The 20,251-nt window shown below is 42.7% G+C and overlaps 1 protein-coding gene across 4 annotated transcripts in view; it reads right to left on the bottom strand.

Annotated features, from left to right (window-relative positions):
- pcnt (pericentrin) overlaps positions 1-20,251 on the bottom strand; it is a 34,960-nt gene that overhangs the window by 3,626 nt on the left and 11,083 nt on the right. For 3 of the 4 annotated variants that reach the window (XM_072365740.1, XM_072365742.1, XM_072365741.1), the window contains 41 exons: positions 20,131-20,231; positions 19,833-19,944; positions 19,505-19,631; positions 19,202-19,321; positions 19,045-19,111; positions 18,799-18,903; positions 18,598-18,709; positions 18,448-18,488; positions 18,234-18,368; positions 17,898-18,108; positions 17,673-17,823; positions 16,523-16,976; positions 16,165-16,362; positions 15,999-16,070; positions 15,538-15,642; positions 15,084-15,236; positions 13,821-13,967; positions 12,087-12,247; positions 11,668-11,828; positions 11,324-11,505; positions 11,061-11,223; positions 10,704-10,946; positions 10,053-10,285; positions 9,712-9,819; positions 9,134-9,154; positions 8,568-8,804; positions 8,289-8,462; positions 7,884-8,036; positions 7,455-7,640; positions 6,349-7,353; positions 5,377-5,547; positions 5,067-5,256; positions 4,517-4,845; positions 4,301-4,403; positions 3,759-3,931; positions 3,400-3,678; positions 3,054-3,202; positions 1,574-1,703; positions 699-1,490; positions 346-561; positions 35-250 (listed from right to left, as the gene is read on the bottom strand). In XM_072365740.1, the coding sequence (XP_072221841.1) occupies positions 35-250; positions 346-561; positions 699-1,490; positions 1,574-1,703; positions 3,054-3,202; positions 3,400-3,678; positions 3,759-3,931; positions 4,301-4,403; positions 4,517-4,845; positions 5,067-5,256; positions 5,377-5,547; positions 6,349-7,353; positions 7,455-7,640; positions 7,884-8,036; positions 8,289-8,462; positions 8,568-8,804; positions 9,134-9,154; positions 9,712-9,819; positions 10,053-10,285; positions 10,704-10,946; positions 11,061-11,223; positions 11,324-11,505; positions 11,668-11,828; positions 12,087-12,247; positions 13,821-13,967; positions 15,084-15,236; positions 15,538-15,642; positions 15,999-16,070; positions 16,165-16,362; positions 16,523-16,976; positions 17,673-17,823; positions 17,898-18,108; positions 18,234-18,368; positions 18,448-18,488; positions 18,598-18,709; positions 18,799-18,903; positions 19,045-19,111; positions 19,202-19,321; positions 19,505-19,631; positions 19,833-19,944; positions 20,131-20,231 (8,186 nt within the window). The remainder of the gene's footprint in view (positions 1-34; positions 251-345; positions 562-698; positions 1,491-1,573; positions 1,704-3,053; positions 3,203-3,399; positions 3,679-3,758; positions 3,932-4,300; positions 4,404-4,516; positions 4,846-5,066; positions 5,257-5,376; positions 5,548-6,348; positions 7,354-7,454; positions 7,641-7,883; positions 8,037-8,288; positions 8,463-8,567; positions 8,805-9,133; positions 9,155-9,711; positions 9,820-10,052; positions 10,286-10,703; positions 10,947-11,060; positions 11,224-11,323; positions 11,506-11,667; positions 11,829-12,086; positions 12,248-13,820; positions 13,968-15,083; positions 15,237-15,537; positions 15,643-15,998; positions 16,071-16,164; positions 16,363-16,522; positions 16,977-17,672; positions 17,824-17,897; positions 18,109-18,233; positions 18,369-18,447; positions 18,489-18,597; positions 18,710-18,798; positions 18,904-19,044; positions 19,112-19,201; positions 19,322-19,504; positions 19,632-19,832; positions 19,945-20,130; positions 20,232-20,251) is intronic. The other variant, XM_072365743.1, reaches the window with a different exon arrangement.

Here is a 20,251-nt window from a genome sequence, read left to right on the forward strand (position 1 = left end):
AATTCTATGCATGTATGATGGGATGTGGACTCACCCTGCTGCTGTTGGTGATGTCACTGACTGGTCTGTTTTCGGATTCTGTGGTGACCTTGGCGAGCTCATTCTCTGTGCGCCGCAGCTGTCTCTCCAGGAAGGCGAGTCTATGTTTGTAGGAGGCCCTCTCCTGAGTCAGTGAAGCCATCCGCTCTGATAACTCGGAGTTCTCCTTCAATAAGGTCTCCAGCAGGTCGGATGACGACTTGGACGGCATCTGTGGCGAGCAAAAAAAATTGCATTTTCCAACTCAAATGTGTCTAAAAAGAAATTACAAGTTCAATTTACCAGAAGCAGCAAACACTCGGATACCTGTTGGTGCTGCTGTGAGACGCCGACCTGGGCTCCATCAGCTTGGGAGCTACTGTGAGAACTATGTGCAAAAGCAGATTTATGTTGCTGTCCTGAGCTTCGTCCAGACAGCCTTTGAGCAGCCATCGCTCTCTCTTCCCTCTCCAGCTCGGCCAGAGTGTGCTGCAGCTCCTGCATGCGCTGCTGGTCCTGCTTCCTCAGTGACTCCAACTCCAGCTAAAGTGAGAAATGTTTATACGCTGATGTACGCATGGGAATACCTGAAATTATTCTCAGTAAATTCAAAAATAAGAACATCCCATTTGCAACAGGAGTGAATCTATCAGAGAGGATCGAGGTTGATGATAACTCACCAGTTTGTTATTGGCCCTCTCCTGTCGCCTTTCTCTTTCCATCTGCTCCTGCTTTACCCTTCTCCTCTCCCTCTCCAACTGCTCCTCCTTCTCTCTCTCTTTGTCCTTCAGCAGTCCAAGTCTCTCCTTCAGCTCGGCCAGTTCAACCCCCTGATGTCTGGACTGCTCCCGCTCTACATCTAAAGCACAGACGAGTTCCTGTTTTTGCTCCTTCAAAGTCTCCAACTCAACTCTGTGTCTGATGGCAACCTCCTGCTCCCTCTGAAGCTCCTCCTTCCTTGCTCTATCCTCTTGTTCCCATTTCCTCTTGCTTTGAAGTATCTCAGCCCTCAGTTTGTCCATCAAAGCTGCCAGCTCCTCCCCCTGACTTCGCTCCTGCTCTAGCTGGGAGCGCAGGTCCGAGATGAACCTCCTGTCTCTGGCTGAATCGGCCTCATATCTGCAGCTGAGCTCATCCACCTGCCTGGACCAACGGTCTCTCTCTTCATCAAGCTTTCTGTGAGAATCTGCAAGCTTCGAGTGGGTTTCAGCCAGGCGAGCCTCTGCTTCATTCAAGAGGCGCTCAATGCGAGTTTTCTCTTGCAAGCTGAGCTCTTGTTGGTTGGCAAGAAGTTGGCGTTCATCCTCTAGGACCTTCTGGGTGTCTTCCAGGCGTTTCTCTAGCAGCATACTGCGGGACTGTTCTATCTGAAGCTCACGTTTGAGGTTGCTACAGGCCACCCTCTCCTGCTCCACTTGACCCTTCAAAGACATGATCTCAGACCTATGTTTCTCAGAGGATACTTGGACAGCCTGGAAATAAGAGGGGGGAGGGGTTATCTTTCAGAATTTAAAGGAGAAGATCTAAAACACTATTTACTCTGCTCTAATCTTACCCCTCTCCTTTCCTCCTCCTCTTTATCTTTACGAAGACTCAGCGCTCTCTCCTGCTCCAGTTCTTGTTGAAGCTCCTGGACTCTGGTCTGCTCGCTCTTCAAAGCCTCCTCATCCTCCTGAACAGTCAGCCTGGAGAAGAAGGGAAAAAAAGAAAAGTTTAACAAGGTAAAATGCAATTCAACAAGATGTTGCACTCGTGATTCAAGTAAAGGCAGGCAGAATGTAACAGGAATGTACATTTTCTTAAAAGGTATTTTTGGGTGCTGCCGTCCATTCAACAGCAGGGAGACAAAGGGCATCAGGCCCTCAAACCTGGGCCTGAGTAACAATGGCCTCTGTACATCTGGCGCCTCAAACATACTTTCTTTTATTTTTACTCCATCACAATGACACAAATTAGTTTGTAACGTTCCAGAGCGGTATTGTACTTCACACATTGATTTTTTTTTTTTTTTTTTTTTAATGCTATGTGACATCATCCTTTTTTTAAGTGGGGAATCCAATCCTGACACTGGACTTTGAACACTCAGTAGTGGTGCAACGGCTCATCATTGATCTGTGATCCGTTCGGATCAATATCTTCGGTTCGGCACGCCCGTGATCCGCGGATTGATTTATGAAGAAAATAAATAAATAATTGAGCGCATGTTTAGTCCACTCACAGCGAGGTCATGAGGAGCGGAGGAACGGAGGAGCTTGAACGCCCCGTGTCATTTAAGTCCCCTGTATGGGGAAAAGAGGTTAGTGGATAAAACCGTGACGGTGTGTAGGCACTGTGGCACAACAAAGTCAAATGACAGTGGAAACACATCAAGCATCGCCACGTATTTGAAGCAACATCAACCCGGTTTCACCGAAGGCTGCTCAACAACCGCATATCACCGCGGCAATTATGCAGCCACTTGTTGCACAATCCGACCGGGTTAAAGCCATCACAAACGCTATGGGTGCGTTTATAGGTGCAGACATGAGGCCATATTCGGTTAAAGGAAGGAAATACGCATTTTTATGTTGCACTTTAAGTTGTTTTTCATTAATTATGTTAAAAAGAAGATATTATGCCTTGTGCAGATCAAGATGATTTTATATATTTTAATTTAATAATTTAAAAAAATGTTAATAAACAAAAAGACCAAACTTATGTTTATTTGTCTTGTTTTTTTTTTGCTGATCAGAAAAATGATCCGATCCGTGACTCGGATCCGCGAAACGATCCGAACCGTGAGTTTTTTGATCCGTTGCATTCAGTTACTGGTTCTCAGTTAACGTTCTGCTGTATTTTACAAAAGTCAAACTAATAAAGAGAATTTGAAATAAAGGTTCAAGTTAAACCAAGTAAAGCTCAGCCCCTTGTAGGTTTTGAGAAAAAAATAAAATAAAAACAACTATTTCCTCAAAACTGCTCACTGAAATCAATATTTGCACATGCTGCTGAGGTTTGAAGAGGGCGAGTGTTGCTTCCAGGAGCATGTGTTGTACCTGAGTGACAGTATCTTGTTATGTTGCTCTTGCAGAGTATCGTGGGCACATTTCAGTTGCTTCTGGCTCTCCTCCAACTCCGCTTTCAGTTGGGATTCAAAGTGATCAGTCTGAAGCTGAGCTCTGTGCCAGTTATCGGTGAAATCAGACTGAGAAACAAATAAGAACGTCATTAGCCCATCGGTGGCTCAAAAAGACTGGGTCAAATATTAAGTTACATCTTTCTCATTCTAAATCCAAATGAAAATGTAAGCAAAAAGACATGGCAATATCTAAATAAATATCAAAATAACTGAAACAAATGCTTCTTTTTCTCGACTGAAGTTCTTAAACCAAGGAAAGGCACCTGTGTGTGTCTCTGTGCCATTCGACAGAGGAGCTCTCTCAGAGCAATCACAGTCTCTTGCAGTGCCCTCTTCTCCTGCTGCCAGCTCATGGGTGGATTGGCCAGTGGTGCTTCATCTCCGTGGTCCAGCGGCGTGGACACGTCTTCAGCATGATGGTGTGACTGACTAATTGAGAAAGCTTTTAGGTTTGAAAGGTGAGGTTGGGTTGAAGGAGCTCCACGGCGCTGGCTCAGAGTGAGAATTCTACAGCTCTCTTGGTACACCTTTTTCAACAGACCCTGTAGGAAGACAGACACACTAAGTACACTCAGGCTTAACATTTTTACAACATTAGTATCAGTTGTTTGCAAACGCTTACTTGAAGCTCAGGCGACAGAAAGTCGTCACTGTAGCTCATACTGCCGGCAGCACTGTCCGTGTTAACTGTGGGGTTCATTCCTCTGCAGCGGAGATACTCAACAAACTGAGCATCCAGCCGTTCAGTCTGCTCGAGCTCCACTCTCAGCCTCGCACCCAGCTCTGAACTCACATCTGAAACAGAAGAGGAGAGAGGTGGGTCGAGTCTGTCCTATATTAAAACCAATGTGCGCCATGGTCTTGGCTGACAGAACCTGCCGTTTTAACTGCTGAAAATACAAATCTCCTACTTTGAAAAACATCCGTCTAGTTTTTAAATATTAATTTCCATTACAAATGGGTGGGAATAAGACTGAGTCTTACCCAGTGTGTCAGAGTCTTTTTAAACACAATAGTCGTACATAGCTGCTTTTAGATGTGATATTCCATTCTAAGCAAATCCAGTTGCCTTCATGTAAAACCATCAAAAATATACCAAGACCAGAGTGCTGATAAGCCACACATGAAACATTCTCACAACTGTCAGGCTCTGGAAATACTTACTGCTGCCATAACCATCACTGGCCCATTCATGTACTGACAGGGAAGAGGTGGAGCCAAATATAGATGGAGGTGCCGTTAGGTCAAGTTCTTCCAGTTCACGCTCCTAAGATGAGGAACAACAGAATTTAAACCATATCCGATTCAAAGAAGAGACTTTAACTCTCTTAAAGTGGTTCAGAAAACCTTAAATATGTATGAACTTATGAAACCACATACTTTGTCAACATCCAGTGAATCCAGTACGGAGAAGTTGTCAGACACCGATAGAGAGCCTGGTGAGTGGGAACTCTGTGTGGCTGGTTCTGGGGTGATGGTCCTGGAGTGTGGAGGCTCCATTATAACCCTCGGAGAGATCCTGACGTGATCGACACCCGTTATGTTCAGACCACTGAGCTCAGAAAGACGAGAGTCTAGAACCGAGGTGCGGAACCGTTCGTGGATTCTGTCCTCAGAGCATTCAAGTCTCCTTAGGACCTCTGGAGAGCTCAGAGAGGCTTCGTCATGAGAGACGGTCACAGCATCCTCAAAAGCTCTGTGAAAAATATCTGTTGGATAAAGTAATGAAAAATATGAGAGCAAGCATCGGTTGTAATGTGAAGACATTTTTACCTTATCAAACTAATAAGTCTCGCATTTCACTAAATAAAAGAAAGACCCGACTTAAACACTCCCACATTTCAGGTGAATCCCTGCAATGTTTCTGGAATAGAATAGTTCAAGTAATTCACAGGTATATCCTGGGAGAATAAATGCAATTTGTGCTTACCCCTCTGCGGGTATTCCTGGTGGTCAGGGAGTGCATTCTGTTGACGGCACTGCTGTTGAAGTTGCTGTAGCTCTTTTTGCCGATAGGCCAGTTCCTCTTCCTGTACAGCCAGGTCCTCCTGAAGGCGGACGAGTTCTGCCTTAAGTTGCTGATTGTCAGTCTCCAGCTCAACGAGGGCACGGTCTTTGGTCTAAAAGACAGAAAAAAAATAAATAAATAAATTAAGCTGACAAGAATATAATATTCAGAACAAACGGATTAATTCATATGATTATGTCTAATGTTCTGTGCTCTGCTTTTATTTTCCCACCTGTCCTTCCTCATGAAGTTTTTCAACCCTTTCTGCACTGGTACTCAGCCCTTGTTTCACTGCAGTTAGCTCTGCTGTCAGAGCCTGATGCTCTTCTCTTAGCCTGGCAAATTCAGCCTCCCTCTGTCTCAAAGCAGCATCTGCTTTAGCAAGGGTCAAATCTGCATGGTTCTGAGAAAAAAAACAAAAACATGTGCAGTAATGATCAGTACAGCAGTAAAAGCATTCCTGTTCCTTACTTTTCATTCTCTTCAATTTTTCCCCAAAACAGTTAAGCATCAGATAAGAGTCAAGTGTTTTGATTTATAACACAACATGTAGCATTTTAATGGCCACACAATAAATAGCACATTCAGTGTTTGCAACACTTATGCAATCATTTACACACATTACTAAAAAACGAAAAGAAAAAAAAAAAAAAAAGAAAAAAACTCCAGTGCATCGTTGCCTGAATGGATCTATTTGCCAGAAGCAGCTTAGCTTTACAGCTAACAGAGCTCAGCTGAATTCAGACATGTTACAAACCCAACTCGGGGGAATTCTGTCATCTCAAATACCACGGCTGCACCTTACCACATCGTGCCACGGCAGAAACCACTGAAAACTACAAAAAACTTTAAGCTTAAGCTAAGTCTTTAAGCTTTAAAACCCAGACTTGCAAAGGTTTTCCTCCTGGTTCCTCATTTTAATGCAACTTCCTCTGAGCGAGCTCGTTTCTGCAGTCTCTGTGTTGTAACACGTCATAATAGCAACACCCCTAACTACAACCAGATGTGCTCGTCTGCAGCCACTAGCACAGCTGTACGCTAGCAAAAAACGACAACATTAAAAACATTTCTTCTCTGCACCCGAGGCTTGTTGAAGCAGGTTTTCAGAGTGATCTGGGAAAATAATACTCGATCCCTTTCAAATGAATAATTGTGATTTATGATCTGGCCAGGAAAAGCATAGTGAGGGCTTTTTAACACTTACCAGGACTTCTTTTTGCACCTCGTCCTGATTAGTTTCTGTTTCATTCAGCTTAACTGTCAGATCCTGGATAAGGGCTTTCATTGAAGTCACTTCCTGTCTTAGCCGCTCAGTTTCCTGTTGTAGTTGACCCTCTCTCTGTCTTAGCGCTTCACGTTCAGCAGAAAGCTCTCCTTTCACAGTTTCAAGGATTTTAATCTTTGCCCTTCCCTCAGTAATGAGTTCCTCCATGTCCACCATCTCTGCTCTCATCTCCTGGACTTGCCTTTCAAGAGTATGACTGGCTTCTCTGAGGACCTCCATTTCCATTTTCAACTCCAGCTCCTTAGTTTTTAGAGTTTCAGTCTCTTTCTCTCTCTCCTGTTCCCCTTTTTGCAATTCCAAAACCAGAGAGCTGAGATGGGCCTTCTCTTCACGCAGGGCGCTTGCCTCTTCAGCTTGAACTTTCCAACTGCCCCCCTCCTTATCTGACAGTTTCCTCTTCTCCCTCTCCTCCTCCAGCTCAGCTTCCTTCAGCTTGAGGAGACCTTGGACTTCTTCTGACGTTTCCCTCTCAGCTTTGAGCCTCTTTCCAAACTCTTCCCCTTGTCGTCTGTACTCCTCTTCCTGGGTGAACAGTAAGCGCTCCAGTCCCTCTTTCTCTACCACAGCAGTCTCAAGTTGACTCTTAAGTGTCTTGAGACGAGATCTAAGAGAACGAGAGGTGGCAGAATGAGTTAGGCTGAGCTCGTGCTTCAAGCTGTTTGGCCGTCCCCTCCGCTCCTGTTCTAGGATAGCATACTGTTGAGGTTCAGGGCTGGGAGCAGGTGATGGATTAATGCTGTCCCCATCCTGAGAGTCGCTGACTTCATGCAGGTTGGGGCCCAAGGTGGCGAGCTCTGCCTGCAATGTACTGATGACCTCGTGAAGGCGCTCCTCCTCTTCCTGTTTGTCATGGCGCACTCTTGTGATTTCAGACTGAAGATGTTCGACCTGAGAGCGCAAATCCTCAAGCTCCACCTCCAGAGCCTTTTTTTGTGAAACAGTATATAAAAAGCATTGTTGTATTAATACAAAGACTCAACTATGTGCACACAAATGTTGTTTACAGGTATTGTGTGTATGCTTACATGGACCTTCTTGTCTCCAGCATTCTCCAGCGCCTGTTCCAGTCTTTGGATCTCATAATTGAGATGGTCGATCTCCTGGTTTTTCTCCTGAAGAAGTGCTGAGGGGAGGGTCTCTTCCTCAGTTTCTTCCACATGGCTGCGGTCTTCTTTTTCCTCATTGACTATGGTGAGGGCAGACACGTTCTCCTGTAATCAGATTTATACCCAATTTAGTTAAGATTCAATTATATTTCATTCAAACTGAGAAAGGGGGTTGAGGATTAATTAAAAGGTTGAAGACCGAGTTAAACCACAGAAATGCCCCAAATTATTCAGTTTTGAAGTTGAATAACGATCAGGCGAGTGGTTTTAGTCACACTTCTGGATATCTTTTAACCCTTCAGGTGGAAAAGATATTCTCTTGTTTGATGTGAAGACCGTAGTTCTTACCTTAAGAGCAGAAATCTGCTCCTGGAGCTCATTAGCATGTTCTGTGTTCTTTTTTGTCACCAACTCCAGCTGAAGTGTAAGGTGTTTTAGTTCAGCCTCTTTGAGGCTAAAATCGCTCCGCACGGCCTCCAGTTGACCAAGCAAGACTTCGACCTAAAAGCCAAAGTAGTGCTTATTAAACAGACAAACAAAACTTGAAAGTTTTAAAGAAACGTATAGAACTACAAAAAATCTGTATCGTGATAAAAATGGACGACTCGTGAGTAGAAATGTATGAGCAAATAGATCTGATCCCCATTCATATTTGTACCAGAAGGTGGCACTGCAGTCAAACGTGGACATAAACTGCTGTTAGTTATCTGCCAAAACCACACATAAAGTGGCTTTACATGAAATCTGACTGACCTCTTGCTCTTTGCTACGTAAGCTCTGCTGAGCAGCGTCCAAAGCATCCCTAAGCTCCTGGGTGGGGTCACGTGCGTTGTCATGGTAACAGTGCCTCGTCTCATCCAGCTTGGACTGCAGAGCCGAGATTTGAAGCCTGCTGGAAAGATGCTGCTGCTCCAGCGCAAGCTTATCCTAACAGAGGAGGAGAAGATCAGTTAAAAAAAGAATTAAGAAATAAAAATTGAGTGTGCCCACTGGCAACAATGGCTAAACTCAAAGAGTGCATTTCTGTCTTACTTGTGTGAGCTCCTGTTCTCTCAGCTTTGCTCTGTGCAGCTCCTGCTCCAGCTGACTGACAGTTCTAACACTTTCAGCGCTGTTAAGCAGCGCTTGTTCCAACTCTCTGATTCGCCCAGCGAGCTTGTCTATCTCTTCATTACGCTCAGCCAGATCGCGCTGGACTTGCTGATGGGCAACAAGTAAGGAGGCGTGGTCCTCGGTTTTATCTTTGATAATAGTTTGTAGACTCTCCACCTGCGGACAGAGAGGGAAGATTAGTCTGAACAACAGGTTTCCTGGATTTCAGGAACAAAAGTTGAATTTGCAAACGTAAAAAATGATTCAAAGATAAATAAGCCATTCCAAATCTGCAGCCAATCCTACTAAGACTAAAAGCCATTCAATGGAGCATAGAGAAAAAAAGAAAAGTGATGTGGAAAAAAAGCCAGTAAATATTACCAAATGGATGATGAGACAGTAAAGAAAATGACTTATGACAAGCACATATGGATGAAATGTGAGATTCGCATCATGCACAACAGTCAGAGGAGGGATGAGAACTATGCTACAGTCAGATTTCATACCTGCAGAACCAAGTCCTCAAACTACAGCAATCCATTCAGCACAGGGATAAACAAATGGCAACAGTCAGGCTCATTAGTAAACAAACAATGCATTCATCAATTCAACCTCTGTAAGCAGCGCTATAAATGCTAAAGTTAACTCATTCAAAATTCAGTAAGCAGAACACTGAGAAATCCCACACATGTAGAAAGCCTACAGACACTCCAAATTAAACAGATTCCATCTTTATGTACTGTAATTCCTATGTTAAGGTCTGGCTTTAGATTTCATCCTTCTTTAGGAATCGGGTGTTAAATCTAAAACAAATACTCTGAAGGTGAACATTTGCCCTTTTAGTAACCTCATCTCTCCAAGTTACACTGCAGTACAGTCACACAGCACTCTCTATGTTGAACTCAAATTCGGCGCTTCTCTCAAAACCAATAATCAAACAAATCTCCCCAACAGACATTCTACATCAGTACTGACCACAGCATTGTGACTCAATCACAGAGTTTGAGAAATTTAGCTAGGTAATGGTGAAGTTGTGACACTCATATATACACAAACACAGTCTATTAAAGTTAACGACCCTCACCCTTTGTCCTTTGTTATCCACATTAGTCGTCTGTCGCTGTTGAGCCTCAAGCCTGCGGATTTCCTGCTGGAACTCGTCTCGCTCATGTTCCCGCTCCACAGCCTGCTCCTACATGCATCAGAACAAATACCGTGAAAGACTCTCCGCGACATCTAACAGCAAGTGAAGAAGGTCTGACATTTAAATAGCTATAGAAATCGTTCAATTAAACTGCGACACGTACTAACTGACTTTTTAAATCTGCAAAATGATCAAATCTCGGAAAAAAATAAATAAATAAATCCATTTACATAAAGGTTTTATTTTCTAATTTTAAATAAATTCTAAAAAAGACAACCTACCTCTATAAACTGCCTGTTATGTTTCAGCTGTTTCTCAAGGGCTTGTACGCGCTGATTGAGGTCTTCAGTGTGGGTCTTGTGGTGCAGCTCCGTCTCCAGGCCCTTAGTTTCCTGCTCTTCGAGCTCTCTCTCCAGGGTCCTGAGGCGCAGTGAAAGAGATTTGTGGTCTTTCTCTGCCTGCCGCTGCAAATCCAGCCTATCTTGGGTCAGACGTTCCGTCTCTGCCAGCAAAGCTTAAAAAATAAAAAGCGGTTGGTTAGGCAATGTCAATTCACTCAAATAGGGATTTTTAAATCTGACATGACTGTAAAGGGGATTTTAAATACCTACAATTACACATAATGCGTTTAAAGAAGTAGAACAACAAGAAATGACACTGCATTCCAATAAAACTTGTAAAAAAAAGCAGCTGGTACTGTCAGCATTACAAACGGCAATCTCACACAGCACTGCAAATTCAGCCCCCACCACACACTCCACTCTGACCCACAAACCTGCACCGGGATCTAAATTGAACCGATGGCCTACGGAGAAAAGGCACATCTGAGCACAGCAGATATTACGTCAGTGTATGGTCAAACTAACTTAAAGAGGTCATCTAAGATTCTATGCACACACATAATTTGACTATTTGAAACGTATTCTTCCCACCTTTCTCCCTCTCCCCAAGTCCAGCGGAGAGATGTTCCTTCTGGCGGAGGAGAGCCGTGTGCTCCTCACTGAGCTCTTGATGCCTCACTCTGAGGCTGTCCAGCTCCGCAGTGAGGCCCTGCATCTGGTGCAGCTTCACCTTCAGGTCTTCCAGCTCCTCAACAAGCCTTTCCTCCCGAGTCTCCTTTTGCTGCAGAGACTCCTCCAGGACAGCCTTTTCAGCCACGTAACCCTCCAGAAGACCTGAACACATCATGCAAATGCATGTTTTTATGAGATACTCAAAGGCATCATAGGTAGATGTAAACTTCTGAATATCACATGTTTACAGTCAATGGCAGCATATGAAGTGCGCACCTTCTGCCTTGTGGAGTTCCACCTGAAGTTGACTTTTCTGCTTGGCCTCTTGATCAAGCTGCGCCAATAAGAGTTTGTGCTGTTCAAGGAGTTGGACGGAGTCTTCTCTGCCTTGGGAGAACTTTTCCTCCAGAGAAAGATGGACATTGCAAGTCTGCTCCAGCTGAAATAAAGAGAAACTCTCCATCATCTGACAGCCAACAACTCTGTTGGGAGGGGAAACAAAGCAAAAACAGATTTTTTTGTGCGAAGGATTTCTTTACCTGTGTATTTGCTTGATTGAGCAGATCCAGAAGTGTGTCTACTGTGTGACGCAGTCTGCTGCAAGCATTCAGAGCCGACTCTTCTCCTTCGGGACTGATCTGAGTATCTGAAACCAGCAGACTCTCACAGAGCAGCTGGGTAAGCTCAGAGTCATCAGATGACAAATCTGCAACTGAAATACCTGAAAAAGAGCACGTCAAAATATATAACAATTCATATACAGAGAAATTCCTCACAGGCTAAAATCAGCCACTCATTTATGGAGCAGCATCCCTAACAGAATGCCGTAAATCGCAGCCAAACTGCTGTAAACTTAAACAAAGTAAATCTGAGGCCAACAGACCTGATTCTTGGTGATCTTTGTTCCCCGTTGAGCTCCTCTGTTCAGGTGTTGTTGTTCTGGTACTGATCTTTTGCCCGATCAGCTCTTCTGTTGCTATGACACTGCGGAGCATCTCAATCAGCACCTTTCCGAACTTTTCATTTGCACGGTGAAGTTTACAGCTGAAGAGAAGAAGAGGAAAACGTCACTCGAATACAAACCTCAAGATAAATTCATGACATCAGAAACCTGCTAGCATGATGAGGAAAAAATTGATAAAACTAAAATCCATTACATTTAATAAAAGACATTTTATGATATATTTAAATATCACCAGTTCAACTTGTAACATTTATTTTACACAGTTTCTAACCCCAGAATTCAGCCAAATACATTAATTATACACATGAAATGACACACATTTGAAAAAGATAACTTACTTTTTTTCTTTAGCTGACTGCAAGTCATCAGTGAGCATCTTCAGAAGGTTGCCCCCCTCCTGACTCTCTCGCTCCCTTCGTTGAAGGAGTGTGTCCAGCGTCTCCATCTCTGCACGCTTTCCTTGCAGCTCTTCCTGTAGACAACCAATCTCAGCTCGCAGCTGGAAAAAAAAATTAACATGGGTTGACTTAGGAATTACACCCTTATCTCCGACTAACCAAATATTTTCCTTTCCCACCAAACCTATGGATTAATCTATGTGAACAACTAAATCCCAGAAATCAAAGTAATCACATAAAAGAGAAACATAACAGAACTGTACTGAAGAGTACAATACTAAGGTCAACCAAAAGCACCGGTTCACCACCATCGTATTCTGTTGGTTTGTGAAACCTTCCTACGAACACATCTTCACCAACATCTCATCAGATCCAAAACTGTGTTTTAGGTTCTGGATTCAGAGTAAACCCTAAATCTGCCACTGAAGCGTCTCAAAAATGCATCTGTCACCTAACACAGGATTCATTTAACCAGCATAAAGCACAACACACACACACACACAGAGTAAATCGGCAGTACAACTCTGCTCAAGTGCAGAGTAAATGTAGTAGTGATGAAAGACTACCACAGGATGTCCTCCCACATGTGCTGAAAAAGCGCTCTTTTGGCTCTGTAGTCACTTTTATTACCTTCAGTTCCTCCACCTCTTCAACCTCTCCCTCTGCTGTCACCATGTCTTCTCTCCCTTTTTGCCTCTCCCTCCCAACACACTCATCTCCTGCAGCCACCTGCCTCAACAAAACAATACCGTTGCCATGACAACAACCCCCTCCCAACCACTCAAAGCCCTCTATGCCAGTCTCATGGAGACCTGAGCGTATGTTAATGTTTCACAGTAAAGAGTCAAGCTGGACAGGTGCCATGGAAACAAATACACGCAAACATCGGAGACATGACCCGCCGTTACCAGAACACAGATTTAACAAAATCAGATCATGACGGCAGAACTCATACATTCGCATGCAATCAGAAACAGTTTTTTTCTTTTTTTTAAGTGGAAACAGCCATGTAGATCCCAGGATGCAGAGCATCTGTTGGTAACCAAGAGGAAGAAAGTAAACGAACAAATGTTTCGGCTCTTATTTCACCCCCAAAAAAAACCTCAAAATAAAAGAACTAAAAATATAAAAGCTGCCACGGCCACCAACCAGTCCATTAAATTAAATGTTCATAAATCCAGGACATCGTGTAATCTCTTCTTTTGTTCAAATACTTAAATAAAATATGTAATTCACTAAAGGCAGCAAAAAAAAAAAAAGAAAACAATAAAAAACTGAGCATTTTTGCCTCAAAGATTAATGAAAATATTAACCACCACACAACACCAATATACATGAACACTACTCAGCAATTCATTAATATTCTAATCTTTTTACAAACTGTAATCTGATGCAAGGAGGATTAAGAGGAAAATCCAGCCTACGGATGCACTTTTTTTTTTAACAGAAATATTCTATTACTCTTAATACCCAGACTTCCTCCCACAGGCAAGAGGTTCCAAATTACCACCCAAACGATTTTGATCTTTACTATAAATACAATACAACTTTACACTTGGGGCCCGTCTAGTCTTGCTTCCTCAGAGTAGAACAATATGCAACACTCCATTCAAGCTTTATGCACTATTGAATGTAAATCCATGCCAGAAGTGTGTGTAGGTGTGTATCCGGTACCTGGGCCACCACAGCATCTAGTTGCTGCAGCTGGGCAGTGAGCTGGCTCATTTTCTCTGTGTAGCTCCGTTCCTTTTCCTGTTGTTCTGATGTGAAGCTCCGCCTCAGGTCTTCAAGCTCCGCGTCCTTCTGTTCTTTAAAATCCGTCTTCAAAGAAAGCAGTGGCGTTTAATCAATTTAATCAAATAAATGGAGATCACCAGCGTAAAAAGTTGCATGACACATTAGGTCCACATGTCCCTCAGCTATGAGACCTGCCAGACATCTGACTACTGGCTTTAACATTTCGTATGGTCAAATGTTAAATGCCTATCTAAAAAATAACTTTCGACCTTTAAACCTTTTTAATCAGTGGATAAAAAGCTTAGCTCCATCCAATTTCTCAACTGTTCAGATGGCAGAAGCAGAAACGCTTGCAAAGCAGAGAAGCACACAGACTGAGAATGAAGCGACAGGACGTGAACACTTGTACATATATGACGGTGGGATTATGAGAAAACTGGCTTTGAATAAAGCTCAAGTGGGACACAGTCCAAGCGAGGGAACTATCCATAGAACTGAACTGGTGCAGCAGCTTAGGGAAGGCATTGCCACCACTCTCAAACACTGAAGCTTGAAATAATCCACCACTATTGCATAATATGTATAACAAACACTAAGTCAAATAGATGCAAAAGATAAAAAAAAAAGAAAACCTTATTGCATTTCTCACAAAGTTATGTTAAAAAAAACATTTTAGGGGAAAAAAAATATATAAAAAAATAATAATTGACAAATACAACTTCAGATAAACAGCATCACCACATATTATTGTGTCATTATTTAACAAAAACTAAGCCAAAATTGGACAGTACAATTAGAAAAACAGAAACAAGTATAGCTTGTTTGAAAAGGTTGACAGGTGAAAGCTTCTTCTCTCTAAAAATCTCTAAAAATGGAGAATCTTCTTTAAAATTAGGAATCACACCTCAGGTTTGTCAAGATGCGTCAGAACAAACCGATAATGTTCTTTGTGCAGATGAGAACAAAGTGGAGCGAAGTGAGACCATATTTCACAGAACCATGGTTGGTGAAAAAACAAAATGTAATATAACGGCACAAACAGGGTCTACAATCTGTGAAGCACATGTGATGAAATGTGGTATTTGTTCACGTGTTCTTGTTTCCTTTTCTCACGTGACTGTCTAATTATTAACATGGCTTCCTCAGTTCAGTACTGAGCCATCCATCTTTTAGTACCATGTCCAAAACATTTCCCTTTACCTTGAGTTGATTAACCCTGTCCTGTAGCCGCTCTTCAGACTGGACTTTAAGGAGCTCCACCTCTTCTAGGAAGTGCTGCCGTTGCCTTGAAGACTCCTCTTCCAGCTCCCTCCGACAAGCCTCCAATTCCCGTGCAGAGGTTCCTCTCAGATCCTACAGCAGAAATGTGCATTTCCTTAAGGTAAAATGGTCCCAACTGTGGTGCTTCTCAGTGAGGAAATCAATCCAAATAAAAACTCTCACTACAAACGAACAGACCATTCCAAAGGATGAACAATGACTCAGTGTTATCCCCTCTTATGGTTTCTAAGAACCGACACTAGAACTCTTGTAGTGACCACTAAAGGAAACTGACTCAGAGATTTACATGTTGATACACTCTGTAAAGGCCAGGGAAGATGAGAGGAGAAGAAGAAGAAGAAGACGACCGAGGTCATCCAAGAGTAACACAAACCTGAAGCTGGAGTTGGTGCTGTTTGATAAGCTGCTCTTTTTCAGCTGCGTAGGTTTGTGAGAGCTCCTGTAGTGCTGTGTTGTGTTGCTGCTCAAGTTCCAAAACCTGAAAGAAAGACAGAAGAAAAAAAACAACAAAATACTGAATACAACAAGGTCAAATACAACAATTTTTAGTGCATCCTTAAATTCTCCAAACCTTTGAAAATGAGAAAAAGCCTACACAGTGTAATCCTGCCTCTCATTCCTATTTGGTTATTCTGCCTGCCCCCCCGTAAAATAAATGCTTCTTCACTTCTGCTTTAGAAAACAGAAAACCTAAAGTTTTATCATATGCAAGCAAGTAGACTTCAAACCAGGCCACAACTACACATCCTCGATGTAAAGACACGAAGGCATTATGATTTTTGGCTCTTTAACTCACTGGAAAAAGTAAATGTGATGTGACATATGTGCAAGTACCTGCTTCTTAAGTGTTTCCAGAGCTTTGCAGTGTTCAGCATCTAAAGCCTCTTTCTGAGCAGCCAACTCAGTCTGTTAAGAACAAGTCATGTTAAGGTATTTTGTTAAAAGTAAAGCCTTTTCTCTTCACATGGATAATTCACTTATGTCGACCTGAATTTATCACCTTGTGAACGTGGCTGAGCTCCGCTGCCATGGCTTTAAACTTCTCCATGTGTACCTGAGCCAGCTCTTTTCTAAGGTCTTCTCTGACGGACAGCTGCTCTGCAGCATGACGCTCCATTAGCCGTTTGTGTTCGGAATTCAGGCAAATCAGGTCTTGCCGCTGCTTCTGCTCGAGGTGAACCATTTCATCGCGTAGTGCCTGAGATCAAGAAGTTGGATACATTAACTAAAGATCATTTGCAACCAGAGAAAACTAACCAGTGGCTGTACTGATTCATTTTGTCATCTCTGAAGACTATTATACAGTGTAGACAAACACTAAACACTACGCTTCACTTTAAAGGCTTGTGTGTCCTTACTTGCACTTCCTTCAGATAAGCGGCCTCCAAAGTGTCCATATTACCCAGCATCCTCTTTTCCAATTCATCCCCCTCTTCCTGGTGTTTGCGAGTCAGTTCTGCTTCTAAAGCCTCCAACTGTGCCTGATTGGTCTCTTGAAAAGCAGCCTCCAGACTTTGAAGGTCCTCCTTAAGTTTGGAATTGAAGGCTGCTTCCATGGCAACAAACTCAGCGTTGTGCTTCGCTTCAAGCTCTGCCGCCATAGCTGCAAGCTGATCTCTGTGACTGGCACCGAGTGAATCCAGTTGTGCTTTGTGTTTGGCACAGAGTGCGTCCATCTCGAGGGAGTGCTTATTTAGAAGTGTTGCCCTCTCATGTTCAAGCTCCACTTTATGCTCGTTCTTTAGCTCCGCCACAGACATTTCATATTTCTGAACCATCTGCTGCTCCAAAGCTGATTTCTCCTCTTGAAATCTGACCACACAGACCATAAATAGTAGATTTTAGTATGATTTTGTTGCAATTTAATAAAACATTTTAAAAAAAAAAGAGCTGCTTATGTCAGAGTTTGTGGCTGGCATTTTTGAGACCAACTAAAACATCATCACCATGTCTCAGATTTGGATCTAATGTGCGCAATTCAATTTCTCAGGTTAATCTTAACATGGCTGTGAAGCTGAAGCTGAAGCAGCAGCGTTAGCACGCGAGCTCAGTGTTACTCTAATCTTTCTGTTCTTTAATGTTTAAATGTCACACTTGTGCAACACTATCCAATGCGACCCCTGGAGCAGCCTTTAAAACTACCAGTTGGCATTGGAAAGAGCATTCCCAAACAAAGTGTTTAAAAGTTAAATGTTGTTTTTCTGCTTGGGATACAGACTCAAGAGAAAAGCCGTGAAGGGAAACCACAAGTTCTCTTCAACCAACTGAGTAAAACGGTCTGCATTCCCACGAGCCATTTGTATCACATCGCTACATTTCTGACCAGAAAGAGTCTTCAGCGTAAAAGCTGGAACAGTTTGATAAATCTTGAGACCTCTGCCATAAATCAGCAATGTGGTATAAAACAGAAAAGTTCCCAAACACAAGAGAGACTAAATATGTAGCGTGAACAACAATGATTCTGTGACACGGAAAATCCTACGGCATGAACTTGGCTTCAGATCTCACCTCTGCTGGGCTTGGCGCAGCCTCTCATCACCCTGCTCCTGAAGTAAAACAGTGAGCTCCTTGATTTCAACAGACATGCAGTTCTTTGCCTTCTGCAGCTCACTGTCATACTGAGCCTCCAATCTCTGTCTCATTATGACGACCTGTGGGCCTAAAACACACACCATCATTCAGAAACTGGTTCAAAAACTGACAACCAATGTGAATCTTTTAAAATTATCTTACTTTCATCGTTGTCCAGAGCAGCTTGTAGAGACTTCAACTGCTCCTTCTCATCATGGAGTGCTTTTTCAAACTGTGCCCTCTCCCTCTCCAGGTCTGACCTCAGTGCAGCGATCTCGCCGTCATGTTTCTGTTCAAGCTCTTCTTTCAGCTTCGCCATGTTTTCCTGCACAGTCTCCCTTTCCAAATGCAGAGTTTCCTCAAGAAGGGCGACCTGCAGTAGTTAAAGCGAACATATCAAATAAGTTGGTATAAAAAGCACCATAGAGTATGATTAAATGTGTTTTCTTGTGACTGTGCGGACCACTGGGCTAATTATATCATTTCTCAGAGTTATACCTTTTCAGTATCCAGCTGCATATCTGCCACAGGCTGTTTGCTCAGGGCGGCCAGTCTGTTTTCCAGTGTGTGGATGATTGTCATCCTGGTTTGCAGCTCCTCAGAGAGACACCACATCCTCTGCTCTACCTCAACCTAATTAAGAGAAATAACCATTTAAAAATCAACAAAAAAACACTGCAAAAAGTCACATTTTTCAAGTTAGTTGTCTCACCTCAACCTGTCTTGCTGCCTCCAAACGAACTCGGGTAAGCTCTAAGACAAAGATGATTGAAGAGTTGTTTACTCAAATTTAAAAACTTTTAAAACACCAAATTGAATGTTTGTTTATGGTAAATAAAAAAAAAGTGCGAGTGTGGGGCACCTAATAGATGATCGCCAGAGAGTTTGGCTCTGAGCGTCTCCAATTCCAGAGCATGACGAGTCTTCATCTCCTGCAGCTCTTCATAGTAATGGTCAGTGAGGTCTGAACGCACCTGATATACAAATGATGGCACAGAACCTGTAAGCAAAAGGGTAAAGGTGCTCTGTGCCAATAACTTAAAGATCTAAGTTGGCGTCTGACCTGCTGCAGCTCTTCATTAAAAGAGAGCGACAAAGATGATTGCAGATTGGAAAGATCCACTTCATGTTTCTCCTCCAGCTGAAACCTCAGGGTGTCGAGCATTTCCTGGATAACAGAGTAGCATGATACCTCATATGCCATGAAAAGAGCAGGGAAGCTAATTAAGCCGACACCAAAACATTTATCTATGAAGCACAACCATATTTACGCATTACAAACAGCAGGATACTTATGTGCACCTCTTACCTTCTGTTTCTCCAGTTTGACACGATCAGAAATATCATCTATTTCCTCTTCAACTTGAACTCGAGTACTGAAGAGCCCAAAAGACATTTTATTCTAAGACGTTTAATTAAGACTTTACTGCATAAATCTCATGTTGCATGGCAATCAATTGACCAACCTGTCATCTGTGGTTTTAAGTACAGATTCCTCCAAGGCACCTTCTACTAGCTTCAGTTGGAGCAGAGCAATTTCTTCTTTGTAACTCTCCTCTGCTGCATGCAACCGCTTTTCAAAATACCTAAAGAAGGATGAGGGGAGAATATACATACTTTGCGTCAAGACTGAGCAAGCAAACCATTTCATTAACACCCAATATAATAAAAATATTCAGTTTTTGATTTAAATAAAAAAAAAATAACACTGACAATTAATGCATCAAGGCTTCATATTCGAGCATAAGCGTCTACTTGTGCTCTCATACCTCCTCAGATTTTCCAGCTCAACCTCATTCTGCTCTTTGATTTCTCGTTTCTGTTCATTAAACTCTGTCTTGAGGCGTTCGATGTCGTCAACGCGAGATGTCCGAGCCAGCAGTTGTTCCTTGAGCTCTGTTAGATAACACAGCACAGAAAAATAAAAAAAGGCAAGAACACAACTGGATACGCACAGTCATTTGACATCTGAGTAGTAAGACTTATTTTCATCAGTGTCGTGTTGGGAACAGCTAAAAAGGGACGTTTTAGCCGTTAAATAGATATGCCTAAGTCTTAATCTTAGCTGAGAATTTAAATCAACACTGCTGGTCTCACCTCCCAGCTCTCGACGACTCGTCCTCATGCTCTCCAGCTGGGTCCACAGCTGTCCTACTTCCTGTTCTGAGCTCTGCTTGAGCGAGGCCTTCTCTTCCTCCAGGTGCAAAACCTGGTTGACAAGTGGGAAATTCAAACTATGATTCATCAGGATTTTCAACTGTATGTTCCCTGACCTGTGACTGAAATGAGGAACAATATTTATTTACATTTTAGGGAAAATTGTGTTCCTTGTTTTGAGACAAAAAAAAAAAAAAGTCACAACTTAACCAGATGTTATGTGTTAGAATAAACTGACCTCTTGCTGCAGTTGCCGTTCTTTCTCCTCAAGGTGGTGTACTTGCTGCTCTTTTTCCTGAAGCACTGTCTTGTGACTACAAACCAACTCCTCTAAAGAATCTAATGAGCATGTAGAAGGA

Source organism: Leuresthes tenuis, unplaced genomic scaffold (assembly GCF_036924035.1).
Source record: "Leuresthes tenuis unplaced genomic scaffold, fLeuTen1.0.hap1 SCAF_15, whole genome shotgun sequence".
Lineage (NCBI taxonomy): Eukaryota > Metazoa > Chordata > Actinopteri > Atheriniformes > Atherinopsidae > Leuresthes > Leuresthes tenuis.